Consider the following 19,277-nt stretch of genomic DNA (forward strand, 5'->3'; position numbering starts at 1 on the left):
CAAACAACACAGGACTTTACCCCAGGAGACTGGGGTTTGTGTCCCACGTGTCACGTTTCCTAAACCCAACTGTCCCGTTCTTGTCCCGTGTGACAAAACTTACCTTTTATTAGCCCCCCCCCCCACCAGGGACGTCACTAGGATTGAATGACAGGGGGGGCTTAGCCCCCAGGGTATTTGTAACTTGCGTTTGCAAAATCTTTGCACTCACACTTTCGTTACTGTATTAGAGCTACACTTACAGTATCTCACAAAAGTGAGTACACCCCTCACATTTTAGTAAATATTTAATTATATCTTATAACACTGAAGGAATTACACTTTGCTACAATGTAAAGTATTAAGTGTCCAGCTTGCATACCCTTCATCATACCTAGAGATTGGCATGGGGTACTTTCTATAAAATCATCTCTCAATGCAAATCAAACCAGCTATTAGGCTAACTGACATAAAACCATGGCAATCTCTAGGTATGGTGAAGGCTATATGATGATGTGGGGGGGCTATTTTAATTCCAAAGGCCAAGGGCACTTCATCAGGATGCATAGTATCCTGGATCCACTAAATAACTGGCCTTTAAAAATAAAAATCTGCCTGCCTCTATGGGAATTTAACATAGGGGTGTACAGACTTTAGTTGCCAGCGGTTTAGACATTAATAGCTGTGTGAGTTATTTTGACGGGACAGCACATTTACACTGTTATACAAGCTGGACACTTAATACTTTACATTGTAGCAAAGTGTCATTTCTTCAGTGTTGTCCCATTAAAAGATATAATTAAATATTTACTAAAATGTGAGGGGTGTACTCACTTTTGTGAGATACTGTATGTCAACCACCAGTCAAGAAACCAAGATGTTAACAAGTCAAAAGTGACAGACATATCCTCTTTCTCCATTTCTACTCTGTTCCTTCTGTCTTATCCTTTAAGATAAAACAAAACCTGATGCTAATTTCATGACTTCTAAATGCAAATTGGTCACATGAAACAACATCCAAAATGTCCAAAACAGAGAAACAGAGGCCAGACAGATAATAAGTTGGTAAGTTAAACAAATATGACAAATAGCAGTACAAGAAAAATAAAAAAATAGGCATCACTGCATACTTTATCATGTAAGATATTAATATGGATCCTATTTAAATTGGCTACTGTCTAAATACAATAACCTGATGGCGGAAGGAATAAAAGATTTGGAGTAATGATTACTGTATATACTGTATGTACTGTATGTAGGATTGCTGTCATTTTATTTTCACATGTTTATGTGTGGGCATGTGCTCATCTTTAGCCTAGGCTACAGGCAACATCTAGATATTTATTTAATTTATCACAGCCGATGAATGAAGAAAGTTAAATTGGTTAGAATATAGCTAGCATATATAATAAATTTAACTAAATAATTTAGTTTAGGCTATGTATAGTGCCTAGACCTGCCAACAAATGCTTATTGTTAGAAGAAAACCAAACAATCCTTAGACCTATAGACCACTACTGACCTCAATCAGAATCAACTGCCCTGATCATCTCCTGCTTCTCTTTCTCTCTGCTGAAATATCTTCCAATATCCATCTCATCTGCTCAATGAATTGAAGGATACAACGGTACAATAGCATTAACAGGGACCCTATGACTTTAGTTTTCAGTGACAACAACATTTTATGGGGATCGATATTGTTTTAGAATATGCCTACTATAGAGAGATAGGCTACCTATAATATTGGCAATGAATAAAGAGTTGTTATTAGCTTGCTAAGTTAACCATTTCTTGTATTTCCCTCGTTCCCTCTAGCTAGACTTTAGTTTTCCATAGCAAACCAAAATATCCCCTTTCCTTTACCTCAAGAAAACGTAGCTAAAGGTAAGCAGGTCATTAAAAACAACTTACAATTTCACTCTGTATCGCTACGTGTAATCAATCTTCCTTTCACCATTAGCGTGTGTATGTGGGGGGGAGGGTGCATAGCGAGTTCAGACCAAAGAGTAGCGACGAGACGAGACGAATCCCCCAGTTACTTGCAAGGCGCCGGTCTGCAACGCTCTGAAAGCTGCCAGTTCACACCAATGCAACGAGATGGTGCGGTGCATCATCTTAATAGCACAACAACTGTCTGTAGTTCTGTCTAACTTCCGACTTTTTGGCTATTTTTTTGTTGCTGGATATATATCATTTTTTTGCGTCGAAATATCATTGAGGATAAATCGAATTGTTGTTGTTCTTATTATTATTTAGGGGGGCTTAGGAACATTTTGGGGTAGCTTCAGCCCCCCTAAAATAGGCCTAAGGACGTCCCTGCACCCCATCATCTTTTCCTAAACCTTACTGGGTCAAAAGTGACGCCAATAGTCCCGACCCAGCGCGTTTAGATAAAGCACATTCTGTACTCTACCAGGTAAGCTACCCAGGCGCCCCAGTAGCGTTGGGAGCTTTGAGGATGCGCTGCTTGGAGCATCGATTGCTGGTGGAGGCAGAGGCGTTGCCAGAACACGCCGCGGACGCGCCTGGTGGAATTAAGGGGTTAGTATAGCCATATTTGTGTGGTGGCATTTTGCTGATGGGAGTTTGACAATGTGCGAGTGTCAAGCAAACGTCACCACATTCCTCATTTGATCCACCATTTAAAAAATAACCAGTGTCGACCGCCAAAGTCAGAAAAAGAATTCATTTCATGAGTAGGTTCAGTTTACACAAAGGGAAGGAAAGCACAGCTTCAAGTATAACAATTATTTCTGCCGCCGATCAGCTGCCAGATTAGCCGCATGTCTTATAAAAAGCCCACACAATCTTATTAATAAGGGTTTGAAACTTTTTCAGCACTGAAGCCTCTGTTTGTTGCCGGCACGTCGAGAGCTTTGAGCACTCACAGAGCCCGGCGATAACCGACCTGAGTCAACTCAAAGGACTGGAAAGATTTCAGACAATAAGGCAGACAGACGGACGAAAAACAAACACAAAGCCGCCACATTTTCAGGATTTTGACATTTATGGAGGTTTAGCGGCATGTGACCTTTATCCAGCCCTCGTATCGATTGTACTTGTTTTTTTAATCAAGTCTGTCACTGACAGAGATTAGAGGCTTTTCCTTAACAAACAATCTTCCAATCAGTTCATTTCTTTGGCGTTCAAATACGTCCGGCACCAGAAGCTGTAACAATGTCCTTCAAGAACTTCTGTACACGCTGACACATCAATTATTCACAATGTGTTGATTTTTTTTTTTTTATCTATATACTTTTTTATCCAGGCTACTTTATGCTAATCTCTCGCCACCTCTGGAAATCTAAGGACAATTTCAGATTAAATCATTTTTCGTTAAAATAAGAGAAAGTTTCCAAACGAGATGCCATGTTGGTCTGGTATGAAATAGTAACACCTCACTGTGGTCTCTGATAATGCATTTTTAACATTAAAAAACAAAGTGATCACAATAATTAGTCATAAATTGAAATAACATAATAAGTCTATGAAAATAAATCACTGGTCGCATATTTTACAACTTTAGCAGGTGAGGAGTTTTTGTAAATAATCAACATTATCCACATTAAAGTGCACACACACGCACACACACACACAGAGACACACACACACACACACATACACACACACACACACACACAGCAGGCACAGTGTGTGTGTGTAGCGATAGTGTTTGAGTATTCTTTGTTACATTACATATTTGTGTTTGTTGTGTACTTCTCTACATGAATGTTTGCCTGTGTGTGTGTGTGTGTGTGTGAGAGAGAGAGAGAGTTTATCCTTCTTCACAAAGAGTAACCAGCTGTGTTGACAGAAGATGCTGATTCTCCATTCTCTCCTCCATCCTTTACTTTTTCTGTTTAGCTCCACACACACACACACACACACACACACACACACACACACACACACACACACACACACACACACACACACACACACACATACAGGCACACACCAGCTCATTCACCCAACTTCACACTCACATTCACCAAGACTTACAGGCAATGAATCTTGTCAGTTTTAATAAATAGTTACATCTTTCAAGCTGCTGACGTCGCAGAGAGGAGAGGCAGATCACACAGAGAGAGAGAGGGAGGGAGAGAGAGTGAAAGGGACAGAGAGAGAGAGAAAGGGAGAGAGAGTGAAAGGAAGAGAGAGAGAGAGAGAAAGGGAGAGAGAGAGTGAAAGGGAGAGAGAGTGGAAGGGAGAGAGAGAGTGAGTGAAAGGGAGAGTGAAAGGGAGAGAGAGTGGAAGGGAGAGAGAGAGAGTGAGTGAAAAAAAGAAAGAGAGAGAGAGAGAGAGACAGGAAAAGACATGTCTGTAAATCAGTGGTTCATGTTTTTGGTTCATTCACTCCTTTCACTGTCAAAATTTGATCCATTCGGTCTGATAACATTTGGAGAGTCTAGATGAACCGCACAAATCATTTACTCCCCGTTTAAGTTAAACAGGAAGTAGCAGCCTCGACCCGGCGTTAAGTCTTTAGTGCGCCTGCTCCGCCTGCAGCTTCCTCGCCCGCCATTGTAGCAAAAAAGGCGACCATCGAGGGTGAGTTGTGTCCATGTCAGTACCCGATCCGTTCCACCTGCACAATCCGTTCTGCGCATGTGCAAGATGACACGTATGCCATGACGTAGGCGCAGATGATAATGCTGCGTTCATTCCACCACCACCTTGGAATAACGGCACCGCTTCCACCTGCACGATCCGTTCTGCGCATGCGCAAGATGTTCACACGCTAGCCTCCAGCTAACGTTAGTTAGCTAATAGCTAATTCTCGGACCGCTAGGTGATTATAGCGGTCTGCCGTTAGCCTCCCGGAAGCTAACGTTAGTTTAGCTAACGGTTAATTCGGCGGACCGCTAGGTGATTATAGCGGTCTGCCGTTAGCCTCCACAGTTAAGCTAACGTTAGTTTAGCTAACAGCTAATTCGGCTAACCGCTAGCTGAGACAGCATGTAAACTTTAAAAGACCCTCAAAATAAAACTTGAAAATAAACGTTAACATATATAACAGCTGTTTCGTCAGTTCTACTTTACTTGTGCTCATTTTAAATACAATCACTCAATACTTGTCTTTATTGTCTTAATTTAGCTGTAGCTGCTTTTCCCATTAAGTTTGACTTAACGTTATTTTAGACTGAATCTAGCTGCAGAAACAACGTAACCAGTGGGGCGGTGCCTGTTATTTCGAGGTGGCATGAACGCAGCATTATCATCTGCGCCTACGTCATGGCATACGTGTCATCTTGCACATGCGCAGAACGGATTGTGCAGGTGGAACGGATCGGGTACTGACAGTCCAGCACTCCACACTCAATGTTATGACCATTTGGCTGCAGCATCTGGTACCTGTACCAAAGGCTACGTTCACACCGCAAGTCTTAATACCTGATTCTGATTTTTTGCTCAGATCCGATTTTTTGTTTGGTTGTTCACATTACCTTTTAAAATGTGGCCTATATCAGATTCCAGTGTGAACTGTTTGCGGTTTTGAACTGACCCGCATGCGCAAAAGAACACGAACAATGACATCAGACGTAGCACGCTGTTGCACTAAAGTTAGGGAGGTTATGGAGGAAATCAGCATTTTCGCTTTTATTTATTTATTTTATTTTTATTAAAATGTTTGTGTAATGGCAGCCATAACATTAATGCACAGATGCTGAGGAGGAGAAGACTGAAGAGAAGAGAGACATATTTGCGGGGTTATGGCTGCAAATTCACTACAGAGGTCTGTGTGACCGGACAGCCAATTTGCACGTCAGGACCGCTACGGGCCTCCACCACTACAAGCTTCGCCCTCGCGCCCGCTCTACCTCCGCGGTGCGCGGCTTCGGGCCGGTGGTGTATGGATAGTGGTGCGCCCGACCCGGGGGACCGGGATCCCCCTCGAGCGGCGCAGCGCCGCTTTCACTTTCATTGCACCACGGGCGACCACCGACTTGCGAGCGCGTTAAACTCCTTGGTCCGTGTTTACAGACGGGTTGGGGGTTGCCGGCATCACCTTTTTACGTGAGTCGATCCCGCCCTCGGCGTACGGCCGTGGTTGGGGAACACTGAGGACAGTCCTCCCCGGTTAACAGCCGCACTGGAAGCAGGGGGCCCCGCCCCTCCCCGCGGGGAGAGTGGCCGCAGCGAGGGTTTTTGAGGTAAAAGTCACATCAAATCCGCCTTGGCTGTTCACACTGCGGTCGCATTGAAAAAAATCTGATCTGGGTCGGATTCAGGACCACATGTGGAAGTGGCCTGAATCTGATCTGAAAAAATCAGATCTGGGCTAGATTTGAGTGTTCACACTACTTCTGAAGAAGCCTGACCTGGTCACTTGACCCCAAAAAAATCGGATTTGGGCCACTTTGGCCTGCAGTCTGAAATACTTGTGAACCGTGGATGTTTAATCCCAACTGGATACAGCTCTGGAGGTGGAGCCCTGCGGCGTTTCTGTTGCATGGAGGCTGCGTGGCGTTTTCTATGTCTTTGTATTGACAGGTGCAATATTTGAAAATCGATAATTATTTATTATTATTTTTTTAAATGACATTTATATCTGCATTTATGTCAAAACCTAGAGACTTTCAAACATCAACATGTCATTTATTAATTGTATTTGTGTTAAAATTATATATAAACATCTTTTCCTATTCTATTTCTCCTGGAAACGCTTCCAACACGCTGGCGTGTCGCGTGAAAAATAGGCGTCGGTCCTATTTGTAGCATGCGCGCGTTTTCGGCGCGGCTCGAGCACGTGCGTGTCACGCAGGCAGTGTGTAAGCTCTAAGCTGTTAACATGGGAGACAAAATAAAAACGGACACGCCACGCAGCTGACACGCTCACGCCACGCAGCCAGTGTGCAGGAGGCCTAAAGCCATCATGGAGCCTAAAACCAACGGGTCTTGAAGCAAACAATAAATTCAACTCTGAACCCAAGGCTTTCTGATGTTCCCCCGAACCCCCCAGGGGCCGTAATCCAGAAACATCCTTTTTTAAATCTTAAATTGTGACTAAAATAGGATCAGTTTGGTATCACAGAAGCAAATCCTAACTGACTTAGGTTAGGAAATCCGAAATACTCCATCCAACAGCGGTTATCAACTACTAGTTTTCTCATCATGCCTACAGTACGTCTAAGTTTTTTTAGAATCGGCGCTGCTTCCTCACCGAGCGGCCCAGAGAGAAGGCGCTCCGCTAATTAGAACGGGGACGAAATAATTTCATCGCGCCACTTTCTCGACTAGACTTTCTCGAATGTTATCGGACCAAAATGGATCAAATTCTGAGAGTAAAGAGGGTTGTGACGATCCATTTGCAGACGTCTCTTTCTCAGTGTAATTCGTTTTGGGTCTTATTATTTTTTGGGCATTTTTAGGCCTTTATTGACAAGACAGCTGAAGACATGAAAGGAGAGAGAGAGAGAGAGAGAGAGAGAGAGAGAGAGAGAGGGCTGCATGGAGGAGTAAACCTCTATATATGGGCACCCGCTCCTCTGGTGTACTACCCAGAGGGCGTGGTGTGAATGCATGTACAGAAGTGACTTGATGTTTTTGAGACACAGCAAAAGGTCTTTCAGTTCGAGAAGGTTGCTTTCACCCCTGCTTCGTTTGGTCTGTTTTAAAACGATCCGTGGAGCATTTTGGTCGCATGGTCCGAGATTTTAACCCTGCGTGAGCACAACCAGTCCTTGTGGTCTTCAAATCAACTGGTTTTAGAAGTCCAAGGTCAAGGTATAAACGGTGGGGTTATCAGGCTTTTATAGTTGCTGCCAGCACTGATCCGAGGCACCACTAAATTTTGATATGACAAGAGGATTCCTGAAGAATCTCATTTTGATTTTCCATTCAAATTCCTTCCAGACGGGACTATTTGTTATTTTATGTCCCTCTCTGCATGATGATTCCCAGTTTGTATCTGGGATAATGGTGTTCATCTCTAATATTCTGTCCATTTAACAAGCGACCGTCTGGATCGCGTGAAGATGGTTTCCAGTGTTGGTGCGTTTGACAAAGTGCAGTGGGAACGCAAACCAAGTCCACCGAACTATAGGTGTGAAAGCGCCCTTAGTTTTAGGCTCAAGGTTAGGAAATGTCAATAAAGGTCCTCACAAGTACAGCAGTACAAACTGTGTGTGTGTGTGTGTGTGTGTGTGTGTGTGTGTTGTGTGTGTGTGTGTGTGTGCGCACGTGTGTATTAGTTGACGTAAGCAGCCCATGGCTCCCTCGAGTTACCATGGTGACCGGTTGGATGTGTTGTCAAATGCCCTGTGCCTGGACTTCTTTCTTTCTTTCTGTCTGACACACACACACACACGCATACACACACACACACACACACACACACACACACACACACACACAAAAGAGCATCTCCTCAGCTCAGAGCAAAGCTGCTTGAGGAAATGAGATTTGTTCTGGAGGTCGAGATGGAGTGACACAGAGAGAGAGACACACCGTCAACATTCCCCTCACTGTCAATGTGTGTCTCTCTCTCTCTCTTTCTCTCTCTCTCTCTTCTGTACTTGTTTTACCCTTTGAAGCTTTTGGTGTTTGAGTCTAACACATATTCACATGTTCAACCGTGTGGCATTTTGAATATGCAGGATTTGTACTATTTGAACAGGCAAATTGACTCAAAGCAGGTTTTTATTCATAGAGCAGCATGTGATGAGGAGGAGGGGGAGAGACACAAATGGGATGGATCGCAGACTTTCTTGAATTGAAAAATTATCTTTTAAATGGACAAACATCATGTATTTTTTTTCCCGGAATAAGGTTTCATTGGGGAAGGGGAGGGACTGCGCCTCTCTATTTAAACACCTTCTCTAAAAAGATACAGTCTGTCCTAAAAATGGCCCTGGGTTGGGTGGTGTTCCTTCTGTTTGCAGGGTGTCGTGCAGCACTGGAGAATACGCAGGCCTTGAATGTCTCTCAGAGATGTACGGAGGATACCAACACTTTCCTCTGGGAATTGAACCAAGACGATCCAAAGGAATATGCTGTTCTCAGTAAGTGTTGCTGACTTTTGAAGGGCTTTTCTTTCTGTTTTTTGAGTTGTAGAGTCCCTGAGCCTGAGGAGTGGGCAGTTCTTTTGGAAAGGGCCAGTTACATTAATCTGAATCAGATTATCACAAAATATCACAGATAAAATATAATACATTATTATTATTATTCATTAAACTATCCAGTATTATATTAGAGTTGGAATCTCCACATTGAACAGACAAGTCTCTTTTCAGTCTTTTTAACATTTAAAAGCAGAACTTTCACACCGGCAGTTTAAGCATAATGGGTAAAGGACCTAGTTTTTTCTATTATTCTTAGTGTCTGACAACATTATGGAAAGGATCTCTACAGAGATAGACCTTTAAAACCTCTTTAAGACCTTTCTGTTTAACCCGAAACAGCTCTGAAGTCTCTTGCTCTAAACCCACCAGACTCCATTTAAAAAAACAATACTTTTAGCGTGTATAGAGCCAACATATTCTCACATGTAAATCGGTAAACTATGTGTTTGTTTCAACCAAAACTACAGTAGTAATGGTTGGAAAAGTGGAAAGACGACCCAAAACAGCTTTTCATAGTTTTATTTTGTTTCTGTCGACTTTTAATGAAATGTATTTTATGATGCTAAAATTACATGTGTAAATCATGACAATGACATGATTTACATGGTCTGGTGGGTTTAGCGAATGCAATTTCAGTTTTTATGTTTAAAAAAAGGATCTTACTCTTAAACAGAAATCTTAGAAATCATTTCCATAATGTTGTCAGAGACTTAAAAATATTAATCTGAGTCTGTCAGTGGCAAAACGAGCACTTTTGTGAACGTAAATACAAGCTGGACAATTAATTATTAACTTACATTGTAGCTTGTTTCGTCGCTGCAGACTGCAGCGATCTTCTTACTACTGGACAAATGTCAAAGATTGTTGTTCCCATTAGTCAATTAGACACAAAAACTGGAAACTAGGAAAATATTATTAGGTAGTTGGTTATTATTAACCCTAACCCTATTATTTAAAAATGACAAACAACCAACTACCTGTAAATATAAAATTGGAGAAATTACAAATTATTATATAAGGCTCTATTTGCTGTGAGTGTTTGCATGTAGACAATAACACATCAGCTTCAGGCTATTGTTAAACAGGTTTATGGATGTAATATGATCTTCATAACAACTACAACACACAGAGTGAACCATAGAGAGACATTTAACCGTTGGGGAGAGAAAACAGAAAGCAAAGAGGCAAACAGACAGCCAGAGTGTGTGTTTGTATTTGGGGAGGAGGGGTTAACGGTGAATCCTCCAGGCACGCTAAAGTAAGCCATGGTGTTCCACAAGGCTCGGTGCTTGAACCAATTCTATTCTTCTTATATATGCTTCCTCTAGGCAGTATTATTAGGAAACACTCAATTAACTTTCACTGTTATGCGGATGACACCCAATTATACCTATAAATCAAGCCAGATGAAACCAGTCAGTTAGTTAAACTTCAAGAATGCATTAGGACAAATAATCATGGATGACCTACAATTTTCTAATGTTAAACTCAGACAAAACTGAAGTTATTGTGCTGGGCCCTAAACACCTCTGAACCTCATTATCTAAAGATATAGCTACTCTGGATGGTATTGCCCTGGCCTCCAGCACTACTGTCAGAAATCTAGGAGTTATTTTTGATCAGGATATATATCCTTTAACACCCACTTAAAACAAACCTCAAGAACAGCCTTTTTTCACCTTCATAACATTGCCAAAATTAGGCACATTCTGTCTCAAAACGATGCTGAAAAACTAGTCCATGCATTTGTTACTTCCAGGCTGAACTACTGTAATTCCTTACTATCAGGATGCTCAAATAAGTCCCTTAAGACTCTCCAGCTGATCCAGAATGCTGCAGCGCGTGTTCTGACAAGAACTAAGAAAAGAGATCATATTTCTCCTGTATTAGCTTCTCTGCATTGGCTTCCTGTAAAATTCAGGATTGAATTTAAAATCCTTCTCTTGACCTACAAAGCTCTAAATGGTCAAGCACCATCATATCTTGAAGAGCTCATAGTGCCTTATTGTCCCACTAGAGCACTGCGCTCCCAGAATGCAGAGTTACTTGTGGTTCCTAGAGTCTCTAAAAGTAGAATGGGAACCGGAGCCTTCAGCTACCACGCTCCTCTCCTGTGGAACCAGCTCCCAGTCTGTGTTCGGGAGGCAGACACCGTCACCACATTTAAGAGTAAACTTAAAACTCTCCTCTTTGATAAAGCTTATAGTTAGGGAGTGAGGAGTTGCAGCGTTCGCCTAGACTGGCGGGGGAGGGTGTATAGTTTAAGACACGGCACCCCTTCTCTTCTCTGCTTCTCTTCATAGTCGTCAGATTAATCTACCAACCCTTAGAGAACTGGCTCAGGTTTGCTTTGCACTAGCTCTTAATTATGCTGTTATAGTTTTAGACTGCCGGGGGACTTAATTCCTTTGACACACTGAGCTCCTCTCTTCTCTCTCTCTTTCCATCTGTGTGCATCCTTGTCCCAGAAATGCTTGTTACTAACCTAGCTCTGGGAAGCTTATTCCCCGGAGACCTTATGTTTTCGCCCAGCAGTTTTCCTTGGATTAGGGTGGCACCTGAATCATGGTTGTAGCTGTCGCCGTGGTCCTGCTCCGCACCCTGCTATGCCCTGCTACACCCTGCTGCACTGTGCAGTGCCCTGCTACGTCCTGCTACGCCCTGCTATGTCCTGCTACACCCTGTAACGCCCTGCAGTGCCCTGCTACACCATGAACTACTACAACTACTATTTCTAGTCATAGTTCCAGTTTCTTTATTGTGACTATTATTGTCACTGTTCATCACACCCCCAACCGGCACCGTCAGACACCGCCTACCAAGAGCCTGGGTCTGTCCGAGGTTTCTCCCTAAAAGGGAGTTTTTGAATGAACTGAATTACTGTTGGACTCTCTACATATTACTCTCTACTGCTGTCTCTCTACATACTACTCTACTGTTGTCTCTCTACATACTACTCTCAACTGTTGTCTCTCTACATACTACTCTCTACTGTTGTCTCTCTACATACTACTCTCAACTGTTGTCTCTCTTCATACTACTCTCTACCGTTGTCTCTCTACATACTACTCTCTACTGTTGTTGCTCTACATACTACTCTCTACTGTTGTCTCTCTACATACTACTCTACTGTTGTCTCTCTTCATACTACTCTCTACCGTTGTCTCTCTACATACTACTCTATAGTTGTCTCTCTACATACTACTCTCTACTGTTGTCTCTCTACATACTACTCTACTATTGTCTCTCTACATACTTCTCTACCATTGTCTCTCTACATACTACTCTCTACTGTTGTCTCTCCACATACTACTCTATTGTTGTCTCTCTACATACTACTCTCTACTGTTGTCTCTCTACATACTACTCTCTACATACTACTCTCTACTGTTGTCTCTCTACATACTACTCTCTACTGTTGTCTCTCTACATACTACTCTACTGTTGTCTCTCTACATACTACTCTCTACATACTACTCTCTACTGCTGTCTCTCTACATACTACTCTCTACTGCTGTCTCTCTACATACTACTCTCTACTGTTGTCTCTCTACATACTACTCTCTACTGTTGTCTCTCTACATACTACTCTCTACTGTTGTCTCTCTACATACTACTCTCTACTGTTGTCTCTCTACATCCTACTCTACTGTTGTCTCTCTACATACTTCTCTCTACCATTGTCTCTCTACATACTACTCTCTACTGTTGTCTCTCTACATACTACTCTACTCTATACTGTTGTCTCTACATACTACTCTCTACTGTTGTCTCTCTTCATACTACTCTCTACCATTGTCTCTCTACATACTACTCTCCACTGTTGTCTCTCTTAAAGGAGAATTCAGTCCTAGCAAACTGGAGGTGCTGCAGCTACCTCTACCAGCTTCCACTGAGCTTAAACAGCACCGTCGAGGCAGGTTTTAGAGTGCCTTTGTGCCTCTTAACAGACACAAAATGCAATTAAAATGTCTGTGCAACATGAACAGGGCCCTTACGTGACAACAAGATGAGTCTTCAAACCAGACACTGTTTAAATTCACCTACCCTGTCTCTATCCTGCATCAGAAGCAAGGATCTCGGTCGGGCCTGCTACCACAGCTAAGGTAACTATCACACAGATTGCCAATGCCAAGCCTCCTACTCATCAACACCAGATCAATCACACACAAAATGGATAAGCTACAAATCCACACGGAACTGTTGCGTGATGATTATCACAGAATAAGCCTGGCTTATCAAGGATGGCAGCTAGCAGCTAACAGCTAGCAGGGCGAGCTAGCTACCAGCAGGATAGAGACAGGGTAGGTGAATTTAAATAATGTCTGAGTTGAAAACGCATCTTGTTGTCATGTAAGGGCCCTGTTCATGTTGCACAGACATTTTAATTGCACAAAGTCACTCTAAAACTTTTTCTTTTCTATTGACTGTACTCACATATTTATAGCGATCAAGATTAATGTAAAAATTGGCCGGAATTCTCCTTTAATACTACGTCATCTTACAGCACCATGGTTGAGCAGCTGCTCTGCCTGGTGCGTTCCATACACACACTGAAGGGTGCTTTTTGCATCGGTATCTGACGCTTCAGAGTTTGGAGTGAGAACGGGTTGGCTATTGCCCATTCACGTTACATTGGAGCTGGTTTCTTCTTGCTTAATACTGGACCAATTTCAAAGATTGTTGTTGACATCAGTCACTTAGACACAAAAACATAATATGACATAAACATAAAATATTACTCTTTAAATGGGTTTTTGAAGAGTCTCCAAAAACAAACAAAACTATTATTGAGTGGGTGGTGGTGGCACAGTGGATATGACATATGCCTTTGGTGTGGGAGACCAGGGTTCAATTCCCACTGTGATACATCAACCAATGTGACCCTGAGCAAGACACTTAACCCCTAGTTGCTCCAGAGATGTGTGACCTCTGACATATATAACAATTGTAAGTTGCTTTGGATAAAAGCGTCAGCTAAATGACATGTAATTATTCTTAATATAATATATATTAAGGAAGCAAATAATTCGCAATCATAATCAATCAATATCTTTTCACATTTTACATGTTTCATCTAATAACTAATAAGGACTGTGGAGTATCGCTATTTCGTTCTTTGTACTAAGTTGCATTTGTGTTGTTGAGCGGTGTTTGTGTTTTCAGTGTACGATGCATTTGGAAAGATGGGTAGCAATGTCAAAGGAGGTGATGTCAACCAGGCTGGCCTGCTGCAGGAGTGTCACTCTGCACACGGTCCCACCTTCTCTGGGCAGTACTGCCAGGTCTTCTTTAACAAGTAAGTTACAATTAACAACAAACAATATAATTAAAAGAAGACAAAATGTCACCCTGACAGTTGGCTTAGATTTTGAACAAAGTCGTTTAACATCCATACAGTTTGTTAACCCTGAGATGAGGGAAACTCTGGGTTTTCCGTTTCAGAAAGGGAGGATAATCAAACCTGAGAGTGCGGGGGAACTCCGACCCGTTTTAGAAAGAGCGGGAACTTAAGCTACACAATACAGCCCAGAGATGGTCCCCACTGGACCAGCGAGACGAGGCCAATGGTTAGACACACAATGAACATATGCAGTGGTTGAATCCTGTAGCAAGGAAAAGACAACAAGAATTTGCATGTAGCCTACTGTGTCTGTGTAGCCAGAGTCAGTTACCATATCAGGAACCTAACCTGGTCGGGAGCAGGTTTTCTCCTCTCAGTCTCCTCCCTCTGAAACAGCACTCTTTCATTTCCTCATTCATTCATTCAGTCTGTATCAGGCGCATTTTAGCACAGTTTGTTATCTGCATGAATTAAAAAAAAAAAACAGGTCGGTTTATTAACTGTGTTAGGCAGACTATAAAGCTTTTTTTTTTTTCTCTAACATTGCATGTCCTTTTGTCAACGATCTTGTTGATGAAGATGCTGTATTAAGTCACAGAGTTTAACATACCTCTGGGGATGATATTGAGGATCAGACTAGATACTTTCATTTCATTTCATTTTTTATTTATTAAACAGGAAAAGATTAAAGATAATCGGGCCTGACTCAGTGTAAAACTGATTTTCAGCAGGTTCCTGCTCTGCAGAACATAAACACCACATACACAACAAAAACTCCTAGACAGAACAGTAACAAACACACAGACCAGGAGAATGAGCAACAGGGCAAAGCCATAAAGCTGACTCAATGGTCACAGGTATACCTCTCCATTAAATAGCGAGCAAATGTTAATTTAAATGATCTTATTGACGTTAAAGTTCTGATGTGCTGTGGAATGTCATTCCAGACTTTAGTGAGCACATAGAAAAAAGATCTCTGTCCATAACAGTTTCTAAACATTTCCACATTATTATTATAATTATAATTATTATTATTATTATTATTCGTCATCATATCACTAGCGTCCACCATCACCACCATTTTCATCAGTAATAATATACCTGTGATTAAATATGATATTAATACACTCAAGCACCAATTATTGCTCTTTTGAAGCAGCCGTGTTGCTTTTTTTACAAAATGTATATGTTCAAACTCCCTGTATGTGCGCATGAGTAGTTCCAGTTCCAGAGGGAGAAAGTACGCCGACCGATTTGTTTGTGGTTGTTGCCGTGGTGAATTGTAGTATCATGGCTCCATTCATGCTGGGTTTTTATGGTGGTGGTGGTGCACGCGCTTAACTCTGAGTCAACCTACTCAGAGTTGATTAAACTAACTCAAATCAGCTATTCTGGAACCGAAAACGTTTCCCATCTCAGGGTACAATCAACTCAGAGTTCAGGGTTACACTCAGAGTTTGTTAAACCTCCTTCCTGAAACAGGCCCCAGTACTTTGTGGGTATATGTGTTCCTGACTCCTGTGGAGAAGACGATGTGCAAATGCTGGTTGTTCACGGTCAGTGATTTTAATTTTAGGTTCAAGTTTTCTCTGGATTCATTGCAATATCACTCGGTCAGTCCAGTACTTGTTTTTACTTGTTACTCGTTTCACTTTTTTAACAGGGAGACTTCAGTTTGGCCAGACATCCCTCATCCCTCCTTTCCCTCACATCCTAGTCAATCAATCCAGTCAGGAGATGATCATGACCCACTGTTTGTCCAACACCATTTCCCCTGATGCATCAGATGTTATCTGCCTGTCAGTATAGGATTATATTAGGGGTGGGAATCACCAGAAGCCTCACAATACAACATCATCATGATACTTATGTCACGATATGATGGAGAGTCTTTACCTAACACAGATAAATACTTTTTCTCCTGCAGGTTTGTGTGTGGTGTAATGGTAGCAGTACCTATTGCGGCTACCCTGTTGACCGCTATAATAAGGTGGCAACAGAACAGAGAAGTCAGTCGCACAGAGGAGTCTTCCTGTTTAAATACTGGCCTCAACCTTTTTGCAACCCTGAAGACCAATGGCTCTCACAGTCGCGATATTATTAGTAGCACTTCAGAGGAAAATAGTAAGTACAATGTGCATTATGTGTTCCACTCCGCCTCTGGTTCTGTGATTGGACTACAGAAGGTAGATGATAAGTAAATGTTAAACACTGAAAAGTTTGTTGAATATTGTCTTTCCCTCCCTGAATGGCATCCGTGTTCTCAGCCTGTTATGGATCATGGGTGGACACACTGCAGATTTCAGCCAAATCAGCCTGGGTAGGACAAGACTCGCTGCCACTTGCTCAGTCTGCAAGTCATTCAGTTACTTTTATTTTCTTATATACTGCATTATCTCCATTGCAGATAACTACAAAGACTGGAAGAAAACCGCTGAAAGAAGCCCACTGCATCTGTGCAGCGGGCCTATTTATCTGGCTGTGGACACCTTTTTAGTGCTAGGGTGAGACTGAAACAACATTAAGTTTAAAACCATATTGTGTCTGTAAAATAAATATTTTTTGTGACTTTAAAGGTGCACTATGAGTTCCTGCGTGACGTCACTTCTGTTGACGTTCCAAGTAAATACCAAACAAAACAGAGCAAGCTCGCCCCTCCCCCGATGTTTCCGTAACTGTCATGACTAACTGACTAACTGTCACTAACCCTCATCCCCTCCCCCAACCATCTTGTCGGTGATTGGATGTGTCTGGGCCTGTTGTGTTTGTGTGGCGTTTACGACCCCTGTGTTGTCTCCCGAGACCGGGCTTTTTCACGGTGTGTTCAGGGGGCAGGCAGCTAGCGAATCAAGGAGAGATGCCGAGGATTTGAGACAAAAATGAAATTGCGCTGAAACCATGCAGGAACACATAGTGCACCTTTTAAGGAGCCTTTTACACCAACCTTGTTTGGTCTGGATTTTCGGACTCTTCAGTTTGATCCAAACCAAAATAACAGGTGGGAAACCTCCTCCGGTCCACACCAAACAGCTGAAATTTGTCAGAAACAAAAGAGGTAATCTCAGTCCAGTCTCAAATTTCGGTTTATAAGTTACTGGTTACTTACTTTATTTACGAAGATCCATGCATAGTTTGTGTCTGGTCCATGGAGGGTCTGGGCTCTCCCATTGTCTTTTTAACTCTGAACTTGCACTTGCACCTGACGAGGCTGGACCTCAGCTGGGGTGGGGCTGGACTTGGAGGTGGAGCTGGACTAGCCAAATGGCTCTGCAGTAAAGTTTAGATTCTCTGCCCGAGCCCTAACTGAACCCGACCCGACCCTCGGGCTGGGCTGGGCCCTTGATCAAACATTTGTGTTTTTTAATTATTGCTTTATTAGCCTAATTGGGTGGGGAGAAAGCTATGCCAAAATCATGAGCAGCGTCTCGTCCACTCGCATGCATCACACCGGGCCTGCTGTGCTGTATTGTGTAGCTTAAGTGCAACATGGAGCTTTAAGATCTAAAGAAAAAAATTAAAATTAACTTTGAGCAAGTTTGGAGGAAAGTCGGAGGTATGGAACAATTTTAAACAAGTCATGGGCAGTGACAACGTGTTGGCTTTGTCGAGTGCATTAAGCGCGGCACGCTGCTCGCCTATGACAGCAAAATAACGGGGACTTGGACGATGAACAGACACATGAAGCAGGCTTGCCATGGCAGAACAGATGATTTTGACACGGAATTTTGACACATTCCATGCCACCACCACGTAATGCCGTGTTAACAGTTTGTGATCATTTCATAGAATTCTGTGAGACCAGGCTGGTACATGTGTCATTAGTATGAGAAAACTGTTTTGTGCTTGGGTTGGGCTCGGGCCTAAATATTAAAGCCTGTCGGACAAGTGCCGGGCTCGGACAGAAAAATGCGGCCCGATCCGCACTCTACAGTGAGCACCTTCTCCTTGCCAGTTTTAGCAGAGCAGTTTTTGTGTTTTAGGGGTCTGCTTAGCGCGAGATCTGTGCTGGGTGCCATCGGCAGGGCTGAAGACAAACTGAGTCCCAGTTTGGTGGTAAACTACCTCTTCACAAGGATTAAAAGGTATTTGATAATTTGATTTAAAAAAAGTAGAGACACAAACAAAAGTAGGCTACATGCAAATTCTTGTTGTCTTTTCCTTGCTACAGGATTCAACCACTGCATATGTTCATTGTGTGTCTAACCATTGGCCTCGTCTCGCTGGTCCAGTGGGGACCATACTGGTTCAAAGGCATAGATGCAATGATGGATTGTAAGACAAACTGGTGGACTAATTTACTGTTGATTAACAATTTCTTCCCAACCGAAGAGACAGTAAGTTTAAACAATAATCCAGTAGCTCTAATTCTATTTTGACATACTTCTATAATTAACTATTTCTTAACATTATATTTCCCAATGTCTCTTCAGTGTCTTCCTTGGACATGGTACCTGTCTCTGGACTTCCAGTTTTATGCCACCACTCCTTTGCTGGTCTATTTGTACAGACTGTATGTATATTCTACCTTGGACAAATTACGTTTTATGTATGAATCATGGCTCACTATTACAACTGTGAAGGTCTTTACACTCCGGGGCATTTTTCGTGTCCTTTATTAATCGCGCCCCTAGTATGCATCTTATTCATCCTGTCATTTGTTTATCAGACACAGAGGTGTGTTTGTGGGTGTTGCTGGAGGACTTCTGCTGATGACCACTGTGGCTGGTGCTGTTGTAACTGCACTCCTGCAGCTTTCAGTCTTTGTGCCAACTACAGTGTAAGACATAGTTATGGTGATCTTGTATTAATTTGAACAGCTTAGGAAGCAAACGTATGAAATGGAGGGTAACTTAGATTTTTTTATAATGTAAAACCCAATATAAAAAGAA

General features: G+C 42.3%; 1 protein-coding gene across 1 annotated transcript in view; it reads left to right on the top strand.

Annotated features, from left to right (window-relative positions):
* Positions 1-5,276: 5,276 nt before the first annotated feature.
* The window catches only part of LOC120557146 (O-acyltransferase like protein-like), a 30,405-nt gene continuing 16,404 nt past the window's right edge, over positions 5,277-19,277 (top strand). The window contains 12 exon segments of the mRNA XM_039797177.1: positions 5,277-5,330; positions 8,865-8,984; positions 14,211-14,343; positions 15,871-15,944; positions 16,052-16,187; positions 16,316-16,534; positions 16,572-16,708; positions 16,796-16,892; positions 18,369-18,470; positions 18,557-18,722; positions 18,819-18,898; positions 19,055-19,165. Coding sequence (XP_039653111.1) covers position 8,984; positions 14,211-14,343; positions 15,871-15,944; positions 16,052-16,187; positions 16,316-16,534; positions 16,572-16,708; positions 16,796-16,892; positions 18,369-18,470; positions 18,557-18,722; positions 18,819-18,898; positions 19,055-19,165 — 1,256 coding nt within the window. The 5' untranslated portion in view covers positions 5,277-5,330; positions 8,865-8,983.

Source organism: Perca fluviatilis, chromosome 4 (genome assembly GCF_010015445.1).
Source record: "Perca fluviatilis chromosome 4, GENO_Pfluv_1.0, whole genome shotgun sequence".
Classification (NCBI taxonomy): domain Eukaryota; kingdom Metazoa; phylum Chordata; class Actinopteri; order Perciformes; family Percidae; genus Perca; species Perca fluviatilis.